At 65.7% G+C, this 26,688-nt stretch overlaps 2 protein-coding genes across 2 annotated transcripts; one reads left to right on the top strand and one right to left on the bottom strand.

Moving 5' to 3' along the window:
• Nucleotides 1–555: 555 nt before the first annotated feature.
• LOC142599753 (mucin-17-like) lies at nucleotides 556–15,355 on the bottom strand. Its single transcript, XM_075741524.1, has 12 exons — nucleotides 15,301–15,355; nucleotides 14,797–15,101; nucleotides 3,823–3,922; nucleotides 3,574–3,681; nucleotides 3,358–3,485; nucleotides 3,217–3,275; nucleotides 2,969–3,117; nucleotides 2,763–2,831; nucleotides 1,631–1,793; nucleotides 1,355–1,516; nucleotides 938–1,196; nucleotides 556–815 (listed from the first exon to the last, which is right to left on the bottom strand). Exons 1-12 carry the CDS (start codon nucleotides 15,353–15,355, stop codon nucleotides 777–779), a joined length of 1,596 nt encoding a protein of 531 aa, XP_075597639.1. The 3' UTR covers nucleotides 556–776.
• Nucleotides 15,356–20,064: 4,709 nt separating this feature from the next.
• On the top strand, nucleotides 20,065–26,398 carry ACHE (acetylcholinesterase (Yt blood group); the record flags this gene model as incomplete). The annotated part of the gene is made up of 3 exons (XM_075741522.1): nucleotides 20,065–20,124; nucleotides 22,665–24,195; nucleotides 26,183–26,398. Coding segments are annotated over exons 2-3 (1,736 nt in total), but the record flags the coding sequence as incomplete, so codon positions are not given.
• Nucleotides 26,399–26,688: the final 290 nt, after the last annotated feature.

The raw sequence follows: 26,688 nt of genomic DNA, 5'->3' as shown, positions 1-26,688 counted from the left end.
TACTTCCCAGTACATCCCAGTTTGTTCCGGGTGCCACGTGCTCCCTGGGTTCTCCCAGTACTTCCCAGTACATCCCAGTGTGACCCGGGTGCCGCGTGCTCCCCGGGGTGCTCTGCTGCACCCCAGGGCTGAGCCCCACCCTGAGGCCAGCGGTGCTGAGAAGGTCTCCAAGGGTCCTGGGCACCCCCAAACCCCCTGTCAAACCTCCCACCAGAAAGGAAAACGTTAATAATAATAATTAATAATAATAATTAATAATAATTAATAATAATAATTTTATTAGGACGCGTGGTACCCGTGTGAAATTGAGGGGTGTCCTCCATGGCAGCCCCCCCCCCACCCCGCAGCTTGCCGCAGCCTGCGCCCCAGGAGGAGTCCCGCGCGCCCACCCCACCCCACCCCACCCCACCCCACCCATGGGGGGGGGTTCTCCTCCGCGCTGGGAGGGGGGGGGAACATCGTCCTCGTGTGGGCACCCCACCCCCCACCCCGGGCTGAACCCGGGAGACGTGGCCGTTCTGGTGGCACCCGGCGCTGCATCAGCCAAATAATAAATAATAAATATCGGGGAGGGGAAGGGGAAGGCGTTGGCCACCCCCAAGTATCTCACCCGGGTTTCGGCACGACCCGCGTGCCGGTGGTCCGGCCACTCCGGGTGGATTTTGGGTCTCCTCTTTGGAAGAGAAGACCCATTTGCGTTGAGGTTGAGGGGATCTCGGCTCTTCATCCCGGTTGGAGCTTCCTCCGTTGAAAGCCGAGATGTCCCCGATGCAGGATCATAGTTGGGTTGTGAGCTTCGGCCTGGAGATCTTCATCTGGAGGGGGAGAAGGAGGAGAGGGAAGGGGGTGAGAGGGGTGTGTGTGTGGGGGGGTCTCCCTTGGGTCCTCGGGCCAGTGGAGGGTGGTGGGTGCTGTCGGAGAAGAAAGGGGGACGTACCGGGTGTGAGGTGTCCACCAGCTCCAACGAAGGTGCGAAATTGTGTGGGCCCTCATCAGCTACGGGAGGATGACGGCGGGGGGCGGTCGGTTGTCTCGGGGGTCTTCCCAAAGCGTTGGTCTCCATCACCCCAAAGTGAGGTTGGGGTTCACCTACGGCGCTGTGGGCTCCCATGTTGCGGTAGAGGAAGCCATCGGGCGAGTGCCAGGTGAAGCTGTCCTCCTCGTACCAGTTGCCACCAGCGTAGGGTAGAGGGTGACTGGTGGGCAGAAGGAGGGTGTCTCAAAGGGGGTGCGGCAAGCTGGAGAAGGAGGGTCCCCTCACCCACGGTGAACCCCGGCGGCCGGGTGCCAACCCTGCTCTTAACTGGAAGAGCCTCCCACCCAACAGGGAACCCAGAGGTCCAAGCTCCTCTACCTCAGCCTGTACTTCCTCCGGCGGCTCCTGACCAACATCACGGCGAGGACGACGCAAACGATGAGCAACACGGTGGCCACCAACCCCAACCCGGTGGCCAACTTGCTGACACGGCCGGAGCAACGAACGCCCGTGTACCAGTACATGGCTTCGTCCTGGCAACTGCGGGAAGGACACGAGATCAGGTCCCACCTCTCCTTCCACCCATCCCCACAGGACGAAGACTCCTCCACCGGTCAACCTCATGGCCAAGGGACACCCGTTGGTGACACTCACAAGCACTGGGGACCTGCTCGGGTGACGTGGCACTGGCCGTAGTGACAGTCCACGGTGGTCGGCATGTTGGGCGTGCAGTCGGTGATGCAATGGATGACGTCCTCCACGATCACCAGGTAGTAGAAATCCCGGTAGTTGTTGGGTGCTCGCAGCCAGCAGATCTCTGGGGGGTGGGATGGGGTGGGGTGGTTAGGAGGGGAACGGGAGCACTGGGGGGGGGGGTCTGGGGGTGGTGGGGCGCGTAGGGGGCTGGTGGGGTGGGCAAGAGGTGGGTGGGGGGGGAAGGGAGCTGGTGGGGGGTGTAGGCGGCTGGTGGGATGGGTGAGGGGCTGGTGGGATGGGTGAGGAGATGGTGGGACGGGTGAGGAGCTGGTGGGATGGGTGAGGGGCTGGTGGGATGGGTGAGGAGCTGGTGGGATGGGTGAGGAGCTGGTGGGATGGGTGAGGGGCTGGTGGGACGGGTGAGGAGATGGTGGGACGGGTGAGGGGCTGGTGGGACGGGTGAGGAGATGGTGGGATGGGTGAGGAGCTGGTGGGATGGGTGAGGAGCTGGTGGGACGGGTGAGGAGATGGTGGGATGGGTGAGGAGCTGGTGGGACAAGGTAGGGGTTGGGGGGGGCACTGGGGGGTGGTGGGATGGGTGAGGAGATGGTGGGATGGGTGAGGAGATGGTGGGACGGGTGAGGTGTTGGTGGGACGGGTGAGGGGCTGGTGGGACGGGTGAGGAGCTGGTGGAACGGGTGAGGAGATGGTGGGATGGGTGAGGGGCTGGTGGGATGGGTGAGGGGCTGGTGGGATGGGTGAGGAGATGGTGGGATGGGTGAGGGGCTGGTGGGACGGGTGAGGGGCTGGTGGGATGGGTGAGGAGCTGGTGGGACAAGGTAGGGGTTGGGGGGGGCACTGGGGGGTGGTGGGATGGGTGAGGGGGGTGGGGTGGGTGAGGGGGTGGTGGGATGGGTGAGGGGGGTGGGGTGGGTGAGGGGGTGGTGGGGTGGGTGAGGGGGGTGCATGGGGACACTGGGAGAACTTGTGGGGTACGTGAGGGAGTGGTGGGGCCCGTGTGGGACTGGGACAACTGGTGGGGGGCACCAGGGGCCGGTGGGGTTGGCAGGAGGGTCCCCAGAGGTCTCACCCCTCACAGAAGACACCTCCATCATGTTCCTGACGATGGGGTTGGGCGACACGGTGAGGCAGAGGATGGCTGTGGGTGGGGGGACAGAGGGAGAGGACGTCAGACACCCAACCTCGGGTGCTCCTGGTGGCACCCAGGTGTCCAGGGATGGGGGGGACAGGGACACCCAGGTGTCCGGGGGGGTGGGGACATGGGAAGGCACCCACAGCTGTTGTGCTGACAAGCGCCCTGGTTGGCCACCGTCTCTTCCAACTTCTCCACCAGACTCGTCGTTATCTCCTCAAACTTCTCTGTTACGTTGCTGCTGTTCATCATGGTGAAGAAGATCTGATGGTCCACCACGATGCTGCCGGGCCTGTGGAGAAGAGGACAGAGTGGGGTCGGAGGGGTGAACGGGGTGTCCCACCCCACCCCACCCTGACACCCCCACCCCTGCTTGCCAAGGACCCCTTACTTGAGGCTGATGATCTTCACGCCCTCGTAGCCGGGGATGTTCCCATAAATCTTCTTTATCTACAAAACCAAAAGGTCACGTGAGCCACCACCGAGGGGACAACGTGAACCACGGAGGGACAACTCAACCCCTCGTCCTCACCTCCCTCCGAAAGTGGTCCTCAAAGTCACGGTAGGTCTCCGACTGGGTGTCCTGCAACTCCTCCGTGTAGTTGAAGTTGGTGACGGTCACCACCAGCTCCACGTCGGCTAAGATTGTCCCCGGAAAAGCTAGAGGACACGATGGAGGTCAAGGTGGTGGCCCAGAAAGGTCAGAACCTCCGTGGAGGCCACGGGGGCGGGTGGAGGTGACACTTACGGAGAGCGGTCTCGATGGAGTTGGTGGAGAACTGGCACAAGTCGCCGTAGAAATACGGGGTGCAGAGACACTTGATGCCATCGTAGGTGCCACCATTCTGGCAGAAAACTGGGTGGGGAGAAGGTGAGGAGGTCAGGAGGGCACCCAGGGGACACGCGGGGGACGGGGACCCAGGTGGAGATGGGTGGGGTGGAGGGGACACGAGGGAAAGGGTGGTTCTGCGGGGTGGAAGTGGGTGGGGGGGGGTACCTGGAGGAATGATGGGGCTGGAGGGGGTTGTGTGGGTGTCCTGGGTGGTGGTGGGTGCTGTGGAGGTCTCCTCGGTGGTGGTGGGTGCTGTGGAGGTCTCCTGGGTGGTGGTGGGTGCTGTGGAGGTCTCTTGGGTGGTGGTGGGTGCTGTGGAGGTCTCTTGGGTGGTGGTGGGTGCTGTGGAGGTCTCTTGGGTGGTGGTGGGTGCTGTGGAGGTCTCCTGGGTGGTGGTGGGTGCTGTGGAGGTCTCCTGGGTGGTGGTGGGTGCTGTGGAGGTCTCTTGGGTGGTGGTGGGTGCTGTGGAGGTCTCCTGGGTGGTGGTGGGTGCTGTGGAGGTCTCCTGGGTGGTGGTGGGTGCTGTGGAGGTGTCTTGGGTGGTGGTGGGTGCTGTGGAGGTCCCTTCGGTGGTGGTGGGTGCTGTGGAGGTCTCCTGGGTGGTGGTGGGTGCTGTGGAGGTCTCCTGGGTGGTGGTGGGTGCTGTGGAGGTGTCCTGGGTGGTGGTGGGTGCTGTGGAGGTCTCCTGGGTGGTGGTGGGTGCTGTGGAGGTGTCTTGGGTGGTGGTGGGTGCTGTGGAGGTCTCCTGGGTGGTGGTGGGTGCTGTGGAGGTCCCTTCGGTGGTGGTGGGTGCTGTGGAGGTCTCCTGGGTGGTGGTGGGTGCTGTGGAGGTCTCTTGGGTGGTGGTGGGTGCTGTGGAGGTCTCCTGGGTGGTGGTGGGTGCTGTGGAGGTCTCTTGGGTGGTGGTGGGTGCTGTGGAGGTCTCCTGGGTGCTGGTGGGTGCTGTGGAGGTCTCCTGGGTGGTGGTGGGTGCTGTGGAGGTCTCCTGGGTGGTGGTGGGAGCTGTGGAGGTCTCTTGGGTGGTGGTGGGTGCTGTGGAGGTCTCCTGGGTGGTGGTGGGTGCTGTGGAGGTCTCTTCGGTGGTGGTGGGTGCTGTGGAGGTCTCCTGGGTGGTGGTGGGTGCTGTGGAGGTCTCCTGGGTGGTGGTGGGTGCTGTGGAGGTCTCCTGGGTGGTGGTGGGTGCTGTGGAGGTGTCTTGGGTGGTGGTGGGTGCTGTGGAGGTGTCTTGGGTGGTGGTGGGTGCTGTGGAGGTCTCCTGGGTGGTGGTGGGTGCTGTGGAGGTCCCTTCTGTGGTGGTGGGTGCTGTGGAGGTCTCCTGGGTGGTGGTGGGTGCTGTGGAGGTCTCCAGGGTGGTGGTGGGTGCTGTGGAGGTCTCCTGGGTGGTGGTGGGTGCTGTGGAGGTCTCCTGGGTGGTGGTGGGTGCTGTGGAGGTGTCTTGGGTGGTGGTGGGTGCTGTGGAGGTCTCCTGGGTGGTGGTGGGTGCTGTGGAGGTCTCCTCGGTGGTGGTGGGTGCTGTGGAGGTCTCCAGGGTGGTGGTGGGTGCTGTGGAGGTCTCCAGGGTGGTGGTGGGTGCTGTGGAGGTCTCTTCGGTGGTGGTGGGTGCTGTGGAGGTCTCCTGGGTGGTGGTGGGTGCTGTGGAGGTCTCTTCGGTGGTGGTGGGTGCTGTGGAGGTCTCCTGGGTGGTGGTGGGTGCTGTGGAGGTCTCCTGGGTGGTGGTGGGTGCTGTGGAGGTGTCTTGGGTGGTGGTGGGTGCTGTGGAGGTCTCCTGGGTGGTGGTGGGTGCTGTGGAGGTCTCCAGGGTGGTGGTGGGTGCTGTGGAGGTCTCCAGGGTGGTGGTGGGTGCTGTGGAGGTGTCTTGGGTGGTGGTGGGTGCTGTGGAGGTCTCTTGGGTGGTGGTGGGTGCTGTGGAGGTCTCCTGGGTGGTGGTGGGTGCTGTGGAGGTCTCCTGGGTGGTGGTGGGTGCTGTGGAGGTCTCCTGGGTTGGTGGTGGGTGCTGTGGAGGTGTCTTGGGTGGTGGTGGGTGCTGTGAGGTGTCTTGGGTGGTGGTGGGTGCTGTGGAGGTCTCCTGGGTGGTGGTGGTGGGTGCTGTGGAGGTCTCCTGGGTGGTGGTGGGTGCTGTGGAGGTGTCTTGGGTGTGGTGGGTGCTGTGGAGGTCTCCTGGGTGGTGGTGGGTGCTGTGGAGGTGTCTTGGGTGGTGGTGGGTGCTGTGGAGGTCTCCTGGGTGGTGGTGGGTGCTGTGGAGGTGTCTTGGGTGGTGGTGGGTGCTGTGGAGGTCTCTTCGGTGGTGGTGGGTGCTGTGGAGGTCTCCTGGGTGGTGGTGGTGGGTGCTGTGGAGGTCTCCTGGGTGGTGGTGGGTGCTGTGGAGGTCTCCTGGGTGGTGGTGGGTGCTGTGGAGGTCTCCAGGGTGGTGGTGGGTGCTGTGGAGGTCTCTTGGGTGGTGGTGGGTGCTGTGGAGGTCTCCTTCGGTGGTGGTGGGTGCTGTGGAGGTGTCTTGGGTGGTGGTGGGTGCTGTGGAGGTCTCCTGGGTGGTGGTGGGTGCTGTGGAGGTCTCCAGGGTGGTGGTGGGTGCTGTGGAGGTCTCCTGGGTGGTGGTGGGTGCTGTGGAGGTCTCCTAGGGTGGTGGTGGGTGCTGTGGAGGTCTCCTGGGTGGTGGTGGGTGCTGTGGAGGTCTCCTGGGTGGTGGTGGGTGCTGTGGAGGTCCCTTCGGTGGTGGTGGGTGCTGTGGAGGTCTCCTGGGTGGTGGTGGGTGCTGTGGAGGTCTCTTCGGTGGTGGTGGGTGCTGTGGAGGTGTCTTGGGTGGTGGTGGGTGCTGTGGAGGTCTCCTGGGTGGTGGTGGGTGCTGTGGAGGTCTCCTGGGTGGTGGTGGGTGCTGTGGAGGTCTCCTGGGTGGTGGTGGGTGTGGTGTGGAGGTGTCTTGGGCGAGTGGTGGGTGCTGTGGAAGGTGTCCTGGGTGGTGGTGGGTGCTGTGGACGGTGCTCTTGGGGTGGTGGTGGTGCTGTGGAGGTCCTGGGTGGTGGTGGGTGCTGTGGAGGTGTCCCTTGGGTGGTGGTGGGCTGCTGTCGGAGGTCTTCCTAGGGTGGTGGTGGGTGTCTGTGGAGGTGTCTCTGGGTGGTGGGTGGGTGCTGGTGGAGTGTCCTTGGGTGGTGGTGGGTGCTGTGGAGGTCTCCTGCGGTGGTGTGGTGGGGTGCTGTGGAGGTGTCTTGGGTGGTGGTGGGTGCTGTGGAGGTCTCCTGGGTGGTGGGGGTGCTGTGGAGGTGTCCTGGGTGGTGGTGGGTGGCCTGCTGGAGGGTCTCCTGGGTGGTGGTGGGTGCTGTGGAGGTCTCTCGGGGTAGGGGGGGGGTGCTGTGGAAGGTCTCCTTCGGTGGTGGTTGGGTGCTGTGGAGGTCTCCTGGGTGGTGGTGGGTTGCTGTGGAGGTCTCCTGGGTGGTGGTGGGTGCTGTGTGATGGTGCTCCTGGGTGTGGTGGTGGGTGCTGTGGAGGATCTCCTGGGTGGTGGTGGGTGCTGTGGAGGTCTCCTAGGGTGGTGGTGGGTGCTGTGGAGGTGCTCTGGGTGGTGGTGGGTGCTGTGGAGGTCTCTGGGTGGTGGTGGGTGCTGTGGAGGTCTCCTGGGTGGTGGTGGGTGCTGTGGAGGTGTCCTTGGGTGGTGGTGGGTGCTGTGGAGGTCTCCTGGGTGGTGGTGGGTGCTGTGGAGGTCTCCTGGGTGGTGGTGGGTGCTGTGGAGGTCTCCTGGGTGGTGGTGGGTGCTGTGGAGGTCTCCTGGGTGGTGGTGGGTGCTGTGGAGGTCTCCTGGGTGGTGGTGGGTGCTGTGGAGGTCTCCTGGGTGGTGGTGGGTGCTGTGGAGGTCTCTTCGGTGGTGGTGGTGGGTGCTGTGGAGGTCTCCTGGGTGGTGGTGGGTGCTGTGGAGGTCTCCTGGGTGGTGGTGGGTGCTGTGGAGGTGTCCTGGGTGGTGGTGGGTGCTGTGGAGGTCTCCTGGGTGGTGGTGGGTGCTGTGGAGGTCTCCCTGGTGGTGGTGGGTGCTGTGGAGGTCTCCTGGGTGGTGGTGGGTGCTGTGGAGGTCTCCTGGGTGGTGGTGGTGGGTGCTGTGGAGGTGTCTTGGGTGGTGGTGGGTGCTGTGGAGGTCTCCTGGTGGTGGTGGGTGCTGTGGAGGTCTCCTGGGTGGTGGTGGGTGCTGTGGAGGTGTCCTGGGTGGTGGTGGGTGCTGTGGAGGTCTCCTGGGTGGTGGTGGGTGCTGTGGAGGTCTCCTGGGTGGTGGTGGGTGCTGTGGAGGTCTCCTGGGTGGTGGTGGGTGCTGTGGAGGTGTCTTGGGTGGTGGTGGGTGCTGTGGAGGTCTCCTGGTGGTGGTGGGTGCTGTGGAGGTCTCCTGGGTGGTGGTGGGTGCTGTGGAGGTCTCCTGGGTGGTGGTGGGTGCTGTGGAGGTCTCCTCGGTGGTGGTGGGTGCTGTGGAGGTCTTCCTGGGTGGTGGTGGGTGCTGTGGAGGTCTCCTCGGTGGTGGTGGGTGCTGTGGAGGTCTCCTGGGTGGTGGTGGGTGCTGTGGAGGTCTCCTGGGTGGTGGTGGGTGCTGTGGAGGTCTCCTGGGTGGTGGTGGGTGCTGTGGAGGTCTCCTGGGTGGTGGTGGGTGCTGTGGAGGTCTCCTTCGGTGGTGGTGGGTGCTGTGGAGGTCTCTGGGTGGTGGTGGGTGCTGTGGAGGTCTCTTCGGGTGGTGGTGGGTGCTGTGGAGGTCTCCTGGGTGGTGGTGGGTGCTGTGGAGGTGTCCTGGGTGGTGGTGGGTGCTGTGGAGGTGTCTTGGGTGGTGGTGGGTGCTGTGGAGGTCTCCTGGGTGGTGGGTGGTGCTGTGGAGGTGTCTTGGGTGGTGGTGGGTGCTGTGGAGGTGTCTTGGGTGGTGGTGGGTGCTGTGGAGGTCTCCTGGGTGGTGGTGGGTGCTGTGGAGGTCTCCTTCGGTGGTGGTGGGTGCTGTGGAGGTCTCCTGGGTGGTGGTGGGTGCTGTGGAGGTCTCCTGGGTGGTGGTGGGTGCTGTGGAGGTCTCCTGGGTGGTGGTGGGTGCTGTGGAGGTCTCCTGGGTGGTGGTGGGTGCTGTGGAGGTCTCCTGGGTGGTGGTGGGTGCTGTGGAGGTGTCCTGGGTGGTGGTGGGTGCTGTGGAGGTCTCCTTGGTGGTGGTGGGTGCTGTGGAGGTCTCCTGGGTGGTGGTGGGTGCTGTGGAGGTCTCCGGGTGGTGGTGGGTGCTGTGGAGGTCTCCTGGGTGGTGGTGGGTGCTGTGGAGGTCTCCTGGGTGGTGGTGGGTGCTGTGGAGGTCTCCTGGGTGGTGGTGGGTGCTGTGGAGGTCTCCTGGGTGGTGGTGGGTGCTGTGGAGGTCTCCTGGGTGGTGGTGGGTGCTGTGGAGGTCTCCTTGGGTGGTGGTGGGTGCTGTGGAGGTCTCCTGGGTGGTGGTGGGTGCTGTGGAGGTCTCCTGGGTGGTGGTGGGTGCTGTGGAGGTCTCCTGGGTGGTGGTGGGTGCTGTGGAGGTGTCTGGGTGGTGGTGGGTGCTGTGGAGGTCTCTGGGGTGGTGGTGGGTGCTGTGGAGGTCTCCTGGGTGGTGGTGGGTGCTGTGGAGGTGTCTTGGGTGGTGGTGGGTGCTGTGGAGGTCTCCTGGGTGGTGGTGGGTGCTGTGGAGGTCTCCTGGGTGGTGGTGGGTGCTGTGGAGGTCTCCTGGGTGGTGGTGGGTGCTGTGGAGGTCTCCTGGGTGGTGGTGGGTGCTGTGGAGGTCTCCTGCGGTGGTGGTGGGTGCTGTGGAGGTCTCTTCGGTGGTGGTGGTGGGTGCTGTGGAGGTCTCCTGGGTGGTGGTGGGTGCTGTGGAGGTCTCCTGGGTGGTGGTGGGTGCTGTGGAGGTCTCCTGGGTGGTGGTGGGTGCTGTGGAGGTCTCCTGGGTGGTGGTGGGTGCTGTGGAGGTCTCCTTCGGTGGTGGTGGGTGCTGTGGAGGTCTCCTGGGTGGTGGTGGGTGCTGTGGAGGTGTCTTGGGTGGTGGTGGGTGCTGTGGAGGTCTCCTGGGTGGTGGTGGGTGCTGTGGAGGTCTCCTGGGTGGTGGTGGGTGCTGTGGAGGTCTCCTGGGGGTGGTGGTGGGTGCTGTGGAGGTCCCTGGGTGGTGGTGGGTGCTGTGGAGGTCTCCTGGGTGTGGTTGGGTGCTGTGGAGGTCTCCTGGGTGGTGGTGGGTGCTGTGGAGGTGTCCTGGGTGGTGGTGGGTGCTGTGGAGGTCTCTGGGTGGTGGTGGGTGCTGTGGAGGTCTCCTGGGTGGTGGTGGGTGCTGTGGAGGTCGTCTTGGGTGGTGGTGGGTGCTGTGGAGGTCTCTCGGGTGGTGGTGGGTGCTGTGGAGGTCTCCTTGGGTGGTGGTGGGTGCTGTGGAGGTCTCCTGGGTGGTGGTGGGTGCTGTGGAGGTGCTCCTGGGTGGTGGTGGGTGCTGTGGAGGTCTCCTGGGTGGTGGTGGGTGCTGTGGAGGTCTCCTGGGTGGTGGTGGGTGCTGTGGAGGTCTCTTCGGTGGTGGTGGGTGCTGTGGAGGTCCCTTCGGTGGTGGTGGGTGCTGTGGAGGTCTTCTGGGTGGTGGTGGGTGCTGTGGAGGTCTCTTCGGGTGGTGGTGGGTGCTGTGGAGGTCTCTTCGGTGGTGGTGGGTGCTGTGGAGGTCTCCTGGGTGGTGGTGGGTGCTGTGGAGGTGTCTTGGGTGGTGGTGGGTGCTGTGGAGGTCTCCTGGGTGGTGGTGGGTGCTGTGGAGGTGTCTTGGGTGGTGGTGGGTGCTGTGGAGGTCTCTGGGTGGTGGTGGGTGCTGTGGAGGTGTCTTGGGTGGTGGTGGGTGCTGTGGAGGTCCCTTCGGTGGTGGTGGGTGCTGTGGAGGTCTCCTGGGTGGTGGTGGGTGCTGTGGAGGTCTCCTGGGTGGTGGTGGGTGCTGTGGAGGTGTCTTGGGTGGTGGTGGGTGCTGTGGAGGTCTCTTCGGTGGTGGTGGGTGCTGTGGAGGTCTCCTTCGGTGGTGGTGGGTGCTGTGGAGGTGTCTTGGGTGGTGGTGGGTGCTGTGGAGGTCTCCTGGGTGGTGGTGGGTGCTGTGGAGGTCTCTTCGGTGGTGGTGGGTGCTGTGGAGGTCTCCTGGGTGGTGGTGGGTGCTGTGGAGGTCTCCTGGGTGGTGGTGGGTGCTGTGGAGGTTTCTTGGGTGGTGGTGGGTGCTGTGGAGGTCTCCTGGGTGTGGTGGGTGCTGTGGAGGTCTCCTGGGTGGTGGTGGGTGCTGTGGAGGTCTCCTGGGTGGTGGTGGTGGATGTGGAGGTGCTGTTGGGTGGTGGTGGGTGCTGTGGAGGTCTCCTGGGTGGTGGTGGGTGCTGTGGAGGTCCCTTCGGTGGTGGTGGGTGCTGTGGAGGTCTCCTGGGTGGTGGTGGGTGCTGTGGAGGTGTCTTGGGTGGTGGTGGGTGCTGTGGAGGTCTCTTCGGTGGTCGTGGGTGCTGTGGAGGTCCCTTCGGTGGTGGTGGGTGCTGTGGAGGTCCCCTCGGTGGTGGTGGGTGCTGTGGAGGTCTCCTGGGTGGTGGTGGGTGCTGTGGAGGTCTCTTCGGTGGTGGTGGGTGCTGTGGAGGTCTCCTGGGTGGTGGTGGGTGCTGTGGAGGTCTCCAGGGTGGTGGTGGGTGCTGTGGAGGTCTCCTGGGTGGTGGTGGGTGCTGTGGAGGTCTCTTCGGTGGTGGTGGGTGCTGTGGAGGTCTCCTGGGTGGTGGTGGGTGCTGTGGAGGTCCCTTCGGTGGTGGTGGGTGCTGTGGAGGTCTCCTGGGTGGTGGTGGGTGCTGTGGAGGTCTCCTGGGTGGTGGTGGGTGCTGTGGAGGTCCCTTCGGTGGTGGTGGGTGCTGTGGAGGTCTCCTGGGTGGTGGTGGGTGCTGTGGAGGTGTCCTGGGTGGTGGTGGGTGCTGTGGAGGTCTCCTCGGTGGTGGTGGGTGCTGTGGAGGTCCCTTCGGTGGTGGTGGGTGCTGTGGAGGTCTCTTGGGTGGTGGTGGGTGCTGTGGAGGTGTCTTGGGTGGTGGTGGGTGCTGTGGAGGTCTCTTGGGTGGTGGTGGGTGCTGTGGAGGTGTCCTGGGTGGTGGTGGGTGCTGTGGAGGTCTCCTCGGTGGTGGTGGGTGCTGTGGAGGTCCCTTCGGTGGTGGTGGGTGCTGTGGAGGTGTCTTGGGTGGTGGTGGGTGCTGTGGAGGTCTCCAGGGTGGTGGTGGGTGCTGTGGAGGTGTCTTGGGTGGTGGTGGGTGCTGTGGAGGTCCCTTCGGTGGTGGTGGGTGCTGTGGAGGTCTCCTGGGTGGTGGTGGGTGCTGTGGAGGTCTCTTCGGTGGTGGTGGGTGCTGTGGAGGTCTCCTGGGTGGTGGTGGGTGCTGTGGAGGTCTCTTCGGTGGTGGTGGGTGCTGTGGAGGTCTCTTCGGTGGTGGTGGGTGCTGTGGAGGTGTCCTGGGTGGTGGTGGGTGCTGTGGAGGTCTCCGCGGTGGTGGTGGGTGCTGTGGAGGTCTCCTGGGTGGTGGTGGGTGCTGTGGAGGTCTCCAGGGTGGTGGTGGGTGCTGTGGAGGTCTCCTGGGTGGTGGTGGGTGCTGTGGAGGTCTCCTGGGTGGTGGTGGGTGCTGTGGAGGTCTCCTGGGTGGTGGTGGGTGCTGTGGAGGTCTCCGCGGTGGTGGTGGGTGCTGTGGAGGTCTCCTGGGTGGTGGTGGGTGCTGTGGAGGTCCCTTCGGTGGTGGTGGGTGCTGTGGAGGTCTCCTGGGTGGTGGTGGGTGCTGTGGAGGTCTCTTCGGTGGTGGTGGGTGCTGTGGAGGTCTCCTGGGTGGTGGTGGGTGCTGTGGAGGTCTCCGCGGTGGTGGTGGGTGCTGTGGAGGTGTCCTGGGTGGTGGTGGGTGCTGTGGAGGTGTCCTGGGTGGTGGTGGTGGGTGCTGTGGAGGTCTCCTGGGTGGTGGTGGGTGCTGTGGAGGTCTCTTCGGTGGTGGTGGGTGCTGTGGAGGTCTCCAGGGTGGTGGTGGGTGCTGTGGAGGTGTCCTGGGTGGTGGTGGGTGCTGTGGAGGTCTTCTGGGTGGTGGTGGGTGCTGTGGAGGTCTCCAGGGTGGTGGTGGGTGCTGTGGAGGTCTCCGCGGTGGTGGTGGGTGCTGTCGAGGTCTCCAGGGTGGTGGTGGTGGGTGCTGTGGAGGTCTCTTCGGTGGTGGTGGGTGCTGTGGAGGTCTCCTGGGTGGTGGTGGGTGCTGTGGAGGTCTCCGCGGTGGTGGTGGGTGCTGTGGAGGTCTCCTGGGTGGTGGTGGGTGCTGTGGAGGTGTCCTGGGTGGTGGTGGGTGCTGTGGAGGTCTCTTCGGTGGTGGTGGGTGCTGTGGAGGTCTCCTGGGTGGTGGTGGGTGCTGTGGAGGTCTCCTGGGTGGTGGTGGGTGCTGTGGAGGTCTCCTGGGTGCTGGTGGGTGCTGTGGAGGTCCCTTCGGTGGTGGTGGGTGCTGTGGAGGTCTCCTGGGTGGTGGTGGGTGCTGTGGAGGTCTCCGCGGTGGTGGTGGGTGCTGTGGAGGTGTCTTGGGTGGTGGTGGGTGCTGTGGAGGTGTCCTGGGTGGTGGTGGGTGCTGTGGAGGTCTCCTGGGTGGTGGTGGGTGCTGTGGAGGTGTCCTGGGTGGTGGTGGGTGCTGTGGAGGTCTCTTCGGTGGTGGTGGGTGCTGTGGAGGTCTCCGCGGTGGTGGTGGGTGCTGTGGAGGTGTCTTGGGTGGTGGTGGGTGCTGTGGAGGTCTCCTGGGTGGTGGTGGGTGCTGTGGAGGTGTCCTGGGTGGTGGTGGGTGCTGTGGAGGTCTCCGCGGTGGTGGTGGGTGCTGTGGAGGTCTCCTGGGTGGTGGTGGGTGCTGTGGAGGTCTCCGCGGTGGTGGTGGGTGCTGTGGAGGTGTCTTGGGTGGTGGTGGGTGCTGTGGAGGTCTCCTGGGTGGTGGTGGGTGCTGTGGAGGTCTCCTGGGTGGTGGTGGGTGCTGTGGAGGTCTCCTGGGTGGTGGTGGGTGCTGTGGAGGTGTCTTGGGTGGTGGTGGGTGCTGTGGAGGTCTCCTGGGTGGTGGTGGGTGCTGTGGAGGTGTCCTGGGTGGTGGTGGGTGCTGTGGAGGTCTCTTCGGTGGTGGTGGGTGCTGTGGAGGTCTCCTGGGTGGTGGTGGGTGCTGTGGAGGTCTCCGCGGTGGTGGTGGGTGCTGTGGAGGTCTCCTGGGTGGTGGTGGGTGCTGTGGAGGTGTCCTGGGTGGTGGTGGGTGCTGTGGAGGTCTTCTGGGTGGTGGTGGGTGCTGTGGAGGTCTCCTGGGTGGTGGTGGGTGCTGTGGAGGTCCCTTCGGTGGTGGTGGGTGCTGTGGAGGTCTTCTGGGTGGTGGTGGGTGCTGTGGAGGTCTTCTGGGTGCTGGTGGGTGCTGTGGAGGTCTCCTCGGTGGTGGTGGGTGCTGTGGAGGTCTCTTCGGTGGTGGTGGGTGCTGTGGAGGTCTCCTGGGTGGTGGTGGGTGCTGTGGAGGTCTCTTCGGTGGTGGTGGGTGCTGTGGAGGTCTCCTGGGTGGTGGTGGGTGCTGTGGAGGTCCCTTCCGTGGTGGTGGGTGCTGTGGAGGTCTCCTGGGTGGTGGTGGGTGCTGTGGAGGTCTCCTGGGTGGTGGTGGGTGCTGTGGAGGTGTCCTGGGTGGTGGTGGGTGCTGTGGAGGTCTCTTCGGTGGTGGTGGGTGCTGTGGAGGTCTCCTGGGTGGTGGTGGGTGCTGTGGAGGTCCCTTCGGTGGTGGTGGGTGCTGTGGAGGTCTCCTGGGTGGTGGTGGGTGCTGTGGAGGTCTCTTCGGTGGTGGTGGGTGCTGTGGAGGTCTCCTGGGTGGTGGTGGGTGCTGTGGAGGTCTCCTGGGTGGTGGTGGTGGGTGCTGTGGAGGTCTCCTGGGTGGTGGTGGGTGCTGTGGAGGTCTCCTGGGTGGTGGTGGGTGCTGTGGATGTCTCTTCGGTGGTGGTGGGTGCTGTGGAGGTCCCTTCGGTGGTGGTGGGTGCTGTGGAGGTCTCCAGGGTGGTGGTGGGTGCTGTGGAGGTGTCTTGGGTGGTGGTGGGTGCTGTGGAGGTCTCCTGGGTGGTGGTGGGTGCTGTGGAGGTCTCCTGGGTGGTGGTGGGTGCTGTGGACGTCTCCTCGCTGGTGCTTTGGCTGGACATCTTCGTCAAGAACACCGTGGTTGGGTCCCCTGAGGTGGCCGTGGAAGCCCTGGAGGTCTCCCCTGAGGAGCTCCCCGTGCTGAAGGTGGCTCCAGGTGTCCCGAAGACCGTTGAGGGGTCCCTGGGCGTGGTGGGGGCAGCTGTGGTCACCTCTGCGGCCGTGACGGCCGTGGCGGCGCCTCCGGCGGTCCAGAAGGCGGTGGAGGTGTCTGCCGAGGTTGTCCCGGATGCCGCGGAGGTCACTTGCGGGGAGGTGACCGTGGTTGAGGTGGCTCCGGCGCTGAAGACCCCGGTGGTGCTCGTCTGACCCGTGGGGGCCGCTGTAGAAGTTGGGGCATGAGCCCACCAACCTTCTCCCCAAGCGCCTCTCCCAACCCAACCAGCTCTTCACGGAGCAACCCCCACCAGAACCTTCACCATCCTTCCTCCTCCTCCAAGACCACCACCCACGCACGGACCCTCTCCAGTTTCCCCAGTCCTCCCCATCGTCTTCCTTTACTGGTGGATCTCCAAACTCACCTGTCATCACCCAACCCAGGAGGACAACCAGCCACCGGCGCGTCCTCCCCTCCATGGTCGTGGTTGTTGGCCGCGTCCTTCCTCCCCGGTGGCAGCAGGCGACTGAACTTCACGGCCGCCGCGGGGTGGGTGGGTGGGTGGGTTGGGTGGGGGTGGGTTGGGTGGCGGGAGACATATGACGCCGCCGAGGGGGCGGGAAGATGGTTTGGACTTTTGTCCCCACCGTTCCAGCTGCGGGGACGGTTGGTGACACACGTGGTGACGCGCACGCCGGGGAATGTCACGGCGTCATCGCCACGCCCAGCGGAGGGGTGGCACTTCCTCCACGCCCCCACGGGGATGGGGGTGGGTGGGTGGGTGGGTGGGGGGGGAGAGCTTGGGGGGTGTCAAGGAGTTTGGTGGAGACGTGGGGATGGGGGACACCTGGGGATGGGGGACATGGAGGTGTCAAGGGGTTTGGTGGGGACATGGGGATGGGGGACACCTGGAGTTGGGGGACACCTCAGGATGGGGGACACCTGGGGATGGGGGACGTGAAGATGTCAAGGGGTTTGGTGGGGACGTGGGGATGGGGGACACCTGGAGTTGGGGGACATGTGGAGTTGGGGAACATGAAGGTGTCAATGGGTTTGGTGGGGACGTGGGGATGGGGGACACGAAGGTGTCAAGGGGTTTGGTGGGGACATGGGGATGGGGGACACGTGGGGATGGGGGACACCTCAGGATGGGGAACACCTGGGGATGAGGGACATGAAGGTGTCAAGGGGTTTGGTGGAGACGTGGGGATGGGGGACATGTGGGGATGGGGGACGTGAAGGTGTCAATGGGTTTGGTGGGGATGGGGGACACCTGGGGATGGGGGACATGAAGGTGTCAAGGGGTTTGGTGGAGATGTGGGGATGGGGGACACCTGGAGATGGGGGACACGTGGGGATGGGGGACGTGAAGATGTCAAGGGGTTTGGTGGGGACGTGGGGATGGGGGGACACGTGGAGTTGGGGAACATGGAGGTGTCAAGGGGTTTGGTGGGGACATGGGGATGGGGGACACGTGGGGATGGGGGACATGAAGGTGTCAATGGGTTTGGTGGGGACGTGGGGATGGGGGGACACGTGGAGTTGGGGAACATGAAGGTGTCAATGGGTTTGGTGGGGACATGGGGATGGGGGGGACAGTTGTGCTGGTCATGGTGGGGATGTGGGACACCTGGGGATGGGGGACATGAAGGTGTCAAGGGGTTTGGTGGAGACGTGGGGATGGGGGACACCTGGAGATGGGGGACACGTGGGGATGGGGGACACGTGGGGATGGGGGACATGAAGATGTCAATGGGTTTGGTGGGGACGTGGGGATGGAGAGGACGTGGGGATGGGGGACACGAGGGTGTCCTGGTGGTGGGCGTGGGGGGGACGTGATGGTGCAAAGGAGTTTGGTGGGGACGTGAGTGACACGTGGGTGTCCTGGTCGTGGTGGGGACGTGGGGACGGGGGGGGACACAGGGATGTCAAGGGGCTTGGTGGGGACACGAGGGACACGGGGGTGTCCTGGCTCGTGGTGGGGACGTGGGGACAATGGGGGTGTCCAGGGGTTTGGTGGGGACGTGGGACACGGGGTGTCCTGGCTCATGGTGGGGACGTGGGGACGGGGTGTCCTCGTTGGTGGTGGACACGTGTGCCATGGGGGTGTCCTGGCTGGTGGTGGGGACGTGGGGACAATGGGGGTGTCCGGGGGTTCGGTGGGGACGTGGGGGACACGGGGGTGTCCTGGTCTTGGTGGGGACGTGGGGACGGGGGGGACAATGGGGGTGTCCGGGGGTTCAGTGGGGATGTGGGGGGACACGGGGTGTCCTGGTTCATGGTGGGGACGTGGGACAGGGGGTTCTCCTGGCTGGTGGTGGGGACATGGGACACGGGGGTGTCCGGGGGTTCGGTGGGGACGTGGGACACGGGGTGTCCTGGTTGGTGGTGGGGACGTGGGGACGGGGGGTTCTCCTGGTCGCGGTGGACCCGTGGGCTGCAGGAGCCGCTCGGGGCTCCCCCCACCCCCCCCCCGTGCGTGCGACAGGGTGTCCCCGTTCTCCCCACCCCGCTGATGTCACCCCCGTGACGTCACACCCCCCCCCCACCCCTCGTTACCAACACAAACATCACCGGGGTGACGCCGCGCCCCTCCCCCCCCCCCCCCCCGAGCACAGCTGGGCGGGGGCGGGGCCCGGTGACCTTTGCCCCCTCCCCGGGCGATGACGTGGAGGGCACCCATGGGTGGGGGCGGGGGAGCACCCCGGGCAACGCGTGTGGCACACGCGTGTGCGATGTGTGTGCGCGCGTGGGGGGGGGGGGGCGTCCTGCGGCACACGCGTGTGCGCGATGCAGGGGCCCCGATGATGTCACACGTGCGCGATGCAGGGGCCCCGATGATGTCACACGTGGGTGATGCAGGGGCCCCGATGATGTCACATGTGCACAATGCAGGGGCCCCGATGATGTCACACACATGTGTAACATACAGGCGACCCGAGGTCACACGCGTGAGCAATACAGGGGTCCTGCGGCACACGCATGTGCGCGATGCAGGGGCCCCGATGATGTCACACGCGTGCGCAATGCTGGGGCCCTGATGATGTCACATGTGTGCAATGCAGGGGACCCAATGATGTCACACGTGCGCGATGCAGGGGCCCCGATGATGTCACGCGTGTGCGCGATGCAGGGGACCCAATGATGTCACACGTGTGCGATGCAGGGGCCCTGATGATGTCACGCGCGTGTGTAACATACAGGCGACCCGAGGTCACACGCGTGAGCAATACAGGGGTCCTGCGGCACACGCGTGTGCGTGATGCAGGGGCCCGATGATGTCACACGTGTGCGATGCAGGGGCCCCGATGATGTCACATGTACGCGCGATGCAGGGGCCCCGATGATGTCACACGTGTGCGATGCAGGGGCCCCGATGATGTCACATGTACGCGCGATGCAGGGGCCCCGATGATGTCACACATGCGCGATGCAGGGGCCCCGATGATGTCACACGTGTGTGTAACATACAGGCGACCCGAGGTCACACGCGTGAGCAATACAGGGGTCCTGCGGCACACGCGCGCGTGCAACACGGGGGTCCTGGCAGCGCACGCGTGGGCGTGCGGGGTGGCACACGCGTGTGGACACGCGTGTGTGTGTGGGGGGGGTCCCTGCGGCACACGCGTGTGCGGTACAGGGGTCCTGCGGTACACGCGTGTGGAAAATACAGGGGACCCGACGTCACACGCGTGTGCGATATCGGGGGCCCGGCGGCACACGCGTGCGCAATCGGCACACGCGTGGCCATACGGGGCGGCGCACGCGTGCGGCCACGCGTGGGTAGGATATAGGCGACCCCGATGGCACACGCGTGTGCAACGGAGGGGTCCCGGCGACACACGCGTGTACATCCGCGGGGGGGTGGGGGTGGGGTGTCCGTCCGTCCCCCAGTTGCGCACACGCGTGTGCAGTACGGGGCGGGGGTGGCCCACGCGTGTGCACCTGCCGTGCTGCTTGCACACGCGTGTGCGCACACCCCCCCACCCACCCCCGGACACGGGGGGGGGGGAGGGGCCCGGCCCCGTCTCGGGTTCCCCCGGGATAATTATAGCTCTGGGGGGGGGAGGGGCAGGTCCCGGGGGGGGGGGGGAGGGGCAGGACACCCCCCCCAATCCCCCCTCCCCCATCCCCATCCCCCCCCCCCGGCGTCTCGCGCTGCCCCCTCCCGAAAGGGCGCCCCCAGGCGGGCGCGGGTGGTCACTGCGGTGATGGGGCAGCGGTGGGGCAGCGGTGGGGCAGAGCAATTCAGTGCGGCAGCAGTGGGGCAGCGGTGGGGCAGCAGTGGGGCAGCAGTGGGGCAGAGCACTCCAATGGGGCAGCAGTGGGGCAGCAATGGGGCAGCAGTGGGGCAGCAATGGGGCAGCAGTGGGGCAGCAATGGGGCAGCAGTGGGGCAGCAATGGGGCAGCAATGGGGCAGAGCAATCCAATGGGGCAGCAATGGGGCAGCAGTGGGGCAGAGCAATCCAATGGGGCAGCAGTGGGGCAGCAGTGGGGCAGCAGTGGGGCAGAGCAATCCAATGGGGCAGCAGTGGGGCAGCAATGGGGCAGCAGTGGGGCAGCAGTGGGGCAGCAGTGGGGCAGCAGTGGGGCAGCCGTGGGGCAGCAGTGGGGCAGTAATGGGGCAGCAGTGGGGCAGCAGTGGGGCAGCAATGGGGCAGCAATGGGGCAGCAGTGGGGCAGCAATGGGGCAGCAGTGGGGCAGCAGTGGGGCAGCAGTGGGGCAGCAGTGGGGCAGCAGTGGGGCAGCCGTGGGGCAGCAGTGGGGCAGTAATGGGGCAGCAGTGGGGCAGCAGTGGGGCAGCAATGGGGCAGCAATGGGGCAGCAATAGGGCAGCAATGGGGCAGCAGTGGGGCAGCAGTGGGGCAGAGCAATCCAATGGGGCAGCAGTGGGGCAGCAGTGGGGCAGAGCAATCCAATGGGGCAGCAGTGGGGCAGAGCAATCCAATGGGGCAGCAGTGGGGCAGCAGTGGGGCAGCAGTGGGGCAGAGCAATCCAATGGGGCAGCAGTGGGGCAGCAATGGGGCAGCAGCACCCCCCTCCCCCGGGTGTTTATTTTTTTTTGGGGGGGGGTGGGGGGTGCGCAGCCCCCGGCCACGCGGATCCCCCCGGCCTGGGGGAGGGGCGGCACTGCAGCAGGGGGAGGGGCGGCTCCATGTGACCCCTCCCCCCCCCCATTTAACCCTTCCCCCCCCGGTGTTTTCCAGACGCCGGAGCAGAGCGGCGCAGGACGGAGGCGAGAGCGGGTCCGTCCCTCGGTCCTCTGCCCCCCCCCCAGCCCCCCAACCCCCCACCCCCCAGCCCCCACCCCCCGTCCGTCTGTCCTCCAGCCAGCCAGCCGTCCGTCCTCCCCTCCCCCCACCTCTCCATCCCTCCCATCCCCCCCCATCGCCCCCCATGAGCCCCCACCCCCCATCCCCCCCCTCCATCCCTCCCCCACCCCCATCCCTCCCCCATCCCCCCCATTATCCCACCCCCCATCCCCCCATCCCCCCATCACCCCCCACCCCCCTCCATCTCCCCATCCCTCCCCCATCCCCCCCATTATCCCACCCCCCCATCCCCCCAGCCCCCCATCATCCCCCACCCCCCCTCCATCTCCCCATCCCTCCCCCATCCCCCCCATTATCCCACCCCCCCAGCCCCCCATCCCCCCATCACCCCCCACCCCCCCTCCATCTCCCCATCCCTCCCCCATCCCCCCCTTTTCCCCTCCCCATCCCCCCCCCCCGCTGCCCCTCCCCCCCCCAGCCCCACCCTCGGGTACCACTTGCAATCAGGGGTGGGGGAGGGGCTCCCTATGGGGCAGGGCTCTATGGGGCTGGCTGGGGGGGGGGGGAGGGGGTGGGCGTCTCCCCAGGGATGTATATGGGGCTGGGGGGGGGGGCGGGGTGTCCCTGTGGGGCGGGGCTCCCTATGGGGCGGGGATCTGTGGGGCTGGGGAGGGGGCGGGCATCTCCCTATGGATGTCTAGGGGATGGAAGGGGGGGGGTGTCTATGGGGCAGGGAATCTGTGGGGCTGGGGGTATAGGGGCTGGGCATCTCCCTATGGATGTCTAGGGGCTGGGGGGGGGGGGTCTATGGGGCAGGGAATCTGTGGGGCTGGGGGTATAGGGGCTGGGCATCTCCCTATGGATGTCTAGGGGCTGGGGGGGGGGGTGTCTATGGGGCAGGGAATCTGTGGGGCTGGGGGTATAGGGGCTGGGCATCTCCCTATGGATGTCTAGGGGCTGGGGGGGTGTCTATGGGGCACCGGGGTGTCCCTGTGGGGCTGGGCTCTATAGGTTGGGTGTGCAGGGACTGGGCGTCTCCCCAGGGACGTGTAGGGCATTGGGGGGGAGGGAGGGTCTCTCTGGGGGGGGCTGGGTGTATAGATGTCCCTATGGGGCTGGATCTATAGGGGCTGGGGGGCCCTATGGGGCAGGGTTCTATGGGGCAGGGTTCTATGGGCCCAGATCTATAGGGGCTGGGGGTCCCTATGAGGCAGGGTTCTATGGGGCAGGGTTCTATGGGCCCAGATCTATAGGGGCTGGGGGGCCCTATGGGGCAGGGTTCTATGGGCCCAGATCTATAGGGGCTGGGGGGCCCTATGGGGCAGGGTTCTATGGGGCAGGGTTCTATGGGGCAGGGTTCTATGGGGCTGGATCTATAAGGGCTGGGGGGTCCCTATGGGGCAGATCAGTGGGGCTGGGGGGGGTCGCGCACACACACACACACAGACGCTTGCAGGTGCCATTACACGCGTGTGACCCCACACACGTGTGTGCTCCCCCCCTGCACCCCCCCCCCGCGCACACGCGTGTGCCCCCCCCCCCCCCCCCCCGCCCCCGGCAGTTTCCGCTGGGGATTTGTGGGGCTATTTCGGGAGCCGCCACCTGCCCCGGCCCCACAGCTGGTCCTGGGGGGGGGGGGGTGGGGTGTCCCTATGGGGGGGGGGGTGTCCCCATGGGGGGGGTTACCCAGCACCCAGCCCACCCTGGGGTGCCCCATAGCTCTGCCCCATAGCTCTGCCCCATAGCCCTGCCCCTGCCCCATAGCCCTGCCCCATAGCCCTGCCCCTGCCCCATAGCCCTGCCCTATAGCTGTGACCCTGCCCCACAGCCCTGCCCCATAGCCCTGCCCCTGCCCCATAGCCCTGCCCCATAGCTGTGACCCTGCCCCATAGCCCTGCCCTATAGCTGTGAACCTGCCCCACAGCCCTGCCCCACAGCCCTGCCCCACAGCCCTGCCCCATAGCTCTGCCCCATAGCCCTGCCCCATAGCCCTGCCCCATAGCCCTGGCCCTGCCCCATAGCTGTGGCCAAGCCACCGGCAAGGACAGAGGGACCACGGGGCCGGGCAGGGTGGGACTGGGGGGCACTGGGGGGGGCACTGGTGGTACTGGGGGGCCCAACCCCCCCTCCCCCCAAACCCCCCAGACGCCCGGTGACCCCGCCCTGCTGCCGGCAGCCAATCCCACGGCGGTGATGGCACCCATGGGTGGGGGGTCCCGTGGCACCCGGGGTGGGGGGGGGTGTCCCCAATACTGGGGGGGGTTGTCCTATTGCATCGGGGGCTGCCCCCCCCCCCAGCCCCACGGCTGCCCCCCCCACCCCACGGCTGCCCCCCCCACCCCACGGCTGACCCCCCCCAGCCCCACGGCTGCCCCACCCCCAGCCCCACGGCTGCCCCCCCCCAGCCCCACGGCTGACCCCCATCTCCCATTCCCCCCACCCCGGGGTGGTCCCGCCGCCCGCGTCGCTCCCAGGGGGTCCCCACCCCCCAACTCCGTCGTCTCTCTCCGCAGCCTCCTGCGCCATGGGGGGCCGGGCGTTCCCGGCGTTCCCGGTTCTCCTCCTCCTCCTCCTCCTCCTCCCGGCCAACGCCGATGACCTGGTGGTCCCCACGGCCGGCGGGCCGGTGAGAGGCGTCCGTCTCCCCGCCGGCGCCGACCACGTCACGGCGTTTTTGGGGATCCCTTACGCCGAACCCCCGTTGGGTCGTCTTCGTTTTCAACCCCCTCGCCCGGCGAGGTCTTGGCGAGGGGTGTTGGACGCTTCTTCTCACCGTCACGCTTGTTACCAAGCGGTGGACACCATGTTTCCCGGGTTCGGCGGGTCCGAAATGTGGAACCCCAACCGGGAGATGAGCGAAGATTGTCTCTACCTCAACGTTTGGGTACCGGCTCCTCGACCTTCCGCCGCCGTCCCCGTCTTGGTTTGGATCTACGGCGGCGGGTTCTACAGCGGAGCCGCTTCCTTGGACGTCTACGACGGACGTTACCTGGCCGCCGCCGAAGGGGTGGTGGTGGTCTCCATGAACTACCGGGTTGGCGCTTTGGGTTTCTTGGCTTTACCGGGTCACCCCGAAGCGCCGGGTAACGTCGGGTTGTTGGATCAACGGTTGGCTTTGAGGTGGATCCAAACCAACGTCGGGGCTTTCGGAGGAGACGCCGGCGCCGTCACCCTCTTCGGGGAAAGCGCCGGCGCCGCTTCCGTGGGTTTGCACTTGTTATCCGCCGCCAGCCGGCCCCTCTTTCGTCGGGCGGTCCTGCAGAGCGGGTCACCCAACGGTCCTTGGGCCACCGTGGGGGCGGCGGAGGGACGGCGGCGAGCGGCTACGTTGGGCAAACTGGTGGGGTGCGGCGGCGGCGGCGGGGGGACCGTCGCCAACGAGACGGAGCTGTTGGGTTGTCTCCGAGCCAAGACGCCGCCGGAGTTGGTAGAGCAGGAGGCGGCGGTGTTGCCCCAACAGGGCGTCTTCCGCTTCGCCTTCGTGCCGGTGGTGGATGGAGATTTCTTGGTGGACACCCCCGAAGCCTTGTTGGGGACCGGGGGTCGCCCCGAGGCCGAGGTACTTTTGGGAGCCGTCCAAGATGAAGGCACCTACTTCTTGGTCTACGGCGTGCCGGGTTTCGGGAAGGATAACGAGAGCCTGATCAGCCGGGAGGAGTTCCTGGGGGGGGTGAGGTTGGGGGTGCCCCAAGCCAACGAGCTGGCGGCGGAGGCGGTGGTCTTGCAGTACACCGATTGGTTGGACCAGGACAACCCGGTGAAGAACCGAGAAGCGTTGGACGACATCGTGGGGGATCACAACGTGGTTTGTCCCCTGATGCATTTCGCCCAACGGTGGGCGGAGAGGGGCGGGACGGTCTTCGCTTACCTCTTCGATCATCGAGCGTCCAACCTGCTGTGGCCGCCGTGGATGGGGGTTCCTCACGGCTACGAGATCGAGTTCGTCTTCGGGCAACCCCTCAACCCCAGCCTCAACTACACGGCCGAGGAGGAGCAGCTCAGCCGGAGGATCATGCGCTACTGGGGGAACTTTGCCCGCACCGGGTAGGTGTCACCGGGGATGGGGCCATCGGCGCGGGGCGGGGTGGAGGGATGGAGATGGGCCCGCGTGGATAGAGGGGTGGGGTGGGGTGGAGATCAGCCGACATGGAGGGAGGGATGGAGGGATGGATGAAGGGATGGAGGGATGGGATGGATGGATGGAGATCAGCCTACGTAGAGAGAGGGATGGGATGGGGTGGGATGGATGGAGATCAGCCGACATGGATGGATGGAAGGAGGGATGGATGGATGGATGGGATGGATGGATGGAGATCAGCCTACGTAGACAGAGGGATGGAGATCAGCCTACCTGGATGGAGCAATGGATGGAGATCAGCCGACATGGATGGATGGATGGATGGAGATCAGCCTACATGGATGGATGGAGGGATGGGATGGATGGAGATAAGCCTACATAGATGGATGGATGGAGATCAGCCTACGTAGACAGAGGGATGGGATGGGGTGGGATGGATGGAGATAAGCTGACATGGATGGAGGGATGACGGGATGGATGGAGATAAGCCTACGTAGATGGAGGGATGGATGGAGACAAGCCTACCTGGATAGAGGGATGGGATGGATGGATGGGATGGATGGATGGAGATCAGCCTACATAGATAGAAGGATGGGATGGGGTGGGGTGGGATGGGATGGAGATAAGCCGACATGGATGGATGGAAGGAGGGATGGATGGAGATCAGCCTACGTAGACAGAGGGATGGAGATCAGCCTACCTGGATGGAGCAATGGATGGAGATAAGCCGACATGGATGGATGGAGATCAGCCGACATGGATGGAGGGATGGGATGGATGGAGATCAGCCTATGTAGATGGAGGGATGGAGATCAGCCAACATGGATGGATAGATGAAGGGATGGATGGAGACAAGCCTACCTGGATAGAGGGATGGGGTGGGATGGGGTGGGATGGGATGGAGATCAGCCTACATGGATGGATGGATGGAGCAATGGATGGAGATCAGCCTACGTAGATAGAGGGATGGGATGGGGTGGGATGGATGGAGATCAGCCGACATGGATGGAGGGATGACGGGATGGATGGAGACAAGCCTACGTAGATGGAGGGATGGGATGGATGGGATGGGATGGATGGAAGGAGGGATGGATGGAGATCAGCCTACGTAGATGGATGGAGGGATGGAGGGATGGAGAAAAGCCTGTGTGGAGGGATGGAGGGATGGATGGAGATCAGCCTACATGGACGGATGGAGGGATGGAGACAAGCCGACATGGATGGATGGATGGAGATCAGCCTGTGTAGATGGATGGATGGAGATAAGCCGACATGGATGGAGGGATGGATGGATGGAGGGATGGATGGAGGGAGGGATGGATGGATGGAGGGATGGATGGATGGAGATCAGCCTGTGTAGATGGATGGATGGAGATAAGCCGACATGGATGGAGGGATGGATGGAGGGAGGGATGGATGGATGGAGATCAGCCTGCGTGGAGGGATGGAGGGATGGATGGAGATCAGCCTGGGTAGATGGAGGGATGGATGGACAGATGGATGGAGGGATGGATGGATGGAGATCAGCCTGGGTAGATGGAGGGATGGAGACAAGCCAACATGGATGGATGGATGGAGGGATGGATGGAGGGATGGATGGAGGGATGGATGGAGGGATGGATGGAGATCAGCCTCCATGGATGGATGGAAGGATGGATGGAGATCAGCCTGGGTAGATGGAGGGATGGATGGATGGAGGGATGGAGATCAGCCTCCATGGATGGACGGAGGGATGGATGGATGGAGATCAGCCTGGGTAGATGGAGGGATGGATGGAGCAAAGCCCACGGAGACGGTTGATCGAAGGGTTGGGTGGAGGGAGGGCCGAGGCCAAACCTCGTGGCTGGTTGGCCGGGAGGAGGCCCACGCGCGGCGGCGGCGGTGGCGGTGGTGGCGGCGGTGGCGGTGGTGGCCGCGGCGGTGGCGGTGGCCGCGCTGAGGCCGTTGGCGCAGGGACCCCAACGAGGCGGCGGAGCGGGAGCGGCGCTGGCCGACCTACACGGCGGCGGGACAACGTTACGCCCGGCTCAACGCCCGGCCGCTGGCCGTGGCCCAGGGGCTCCGCGCCCAGGCCTGCGCCTTCTGGACACGCTTCCTGCCCAAGCTGCTCAACGTCACCGGTCAGGGGACGCGCGGGGACGCGCGGGGACACGGGGAGGTGGCACCGGGGTGTGGGGGACATGGAGGACGTGGGGGGACATGGAGGTGGGGGGGACATGGGGAGGTGGGGGGACATGGAGGACATGGGGGGACACAGGGAGGTGGAGGACACGTGGCACCAGGGATGGTGGGACACGTGGGGACAAGGAGGACACGGGGAGGTGGCACCAGGGATGGTGGGGACATGGAGAAGTGGGGGGACATGGTGGTGTGGGGGACACGGAGGATGTGGGGGGGATGTGGAGGTGGGGGGGACATGGAGGACACGGGGAGGTGACACCAGGGTGTGGGGGGCATGG

The sequence above is a fragment of the Balearica regulorum genome, unplaced genomic scaffold (genome assembly GCF_011004875.1).
Source record: "Balearica regulorum gibbericeps isolate bBalReg1 unplaced genomic scaffold, bBalReg1.pri scaffold_110_arrow_ctg1, whole genome shotgun sequence".
Taxonomy (NCBI): Eukaryota; Metazoa; Chordata; class Aves; order Gruiformes; family Gruidae; genus Balearica; species Balearica regulorum.
Note: the sequence above shows the minus strand (reverse complement) of the source record. Positions and strands in the feature narration are given on the sequence as shown.

What these genes read in the sequence shown, in the direction of transcription:
- LOC142599753 (XM_075741524.1), bottom strand. Translation starts at nt 15,355, where the DNA reads ATGGAGGGGAGGACGCGCCGGTGGCTGGTTGTCCTCCTGGGTTGGGTG. An exon ending in GGAGGTGTCTTCTGTGAGGG is followed by an intron (nt 1,794 to 2,762) that starts GTGAGACCTCTG and finishes CCCACCCCCCAG; the next exon opens with AGATCTGCTGGCTGCGAGCA. An exon ending in TGGTGGACACCTCACACCCG is followed by an intron (nt 816 to 937) that starts GTACGTCCCCCT and finishes CTCCCCCTCCAG; the next exon opens with ATGAAGATCTCCAGGCCGAA.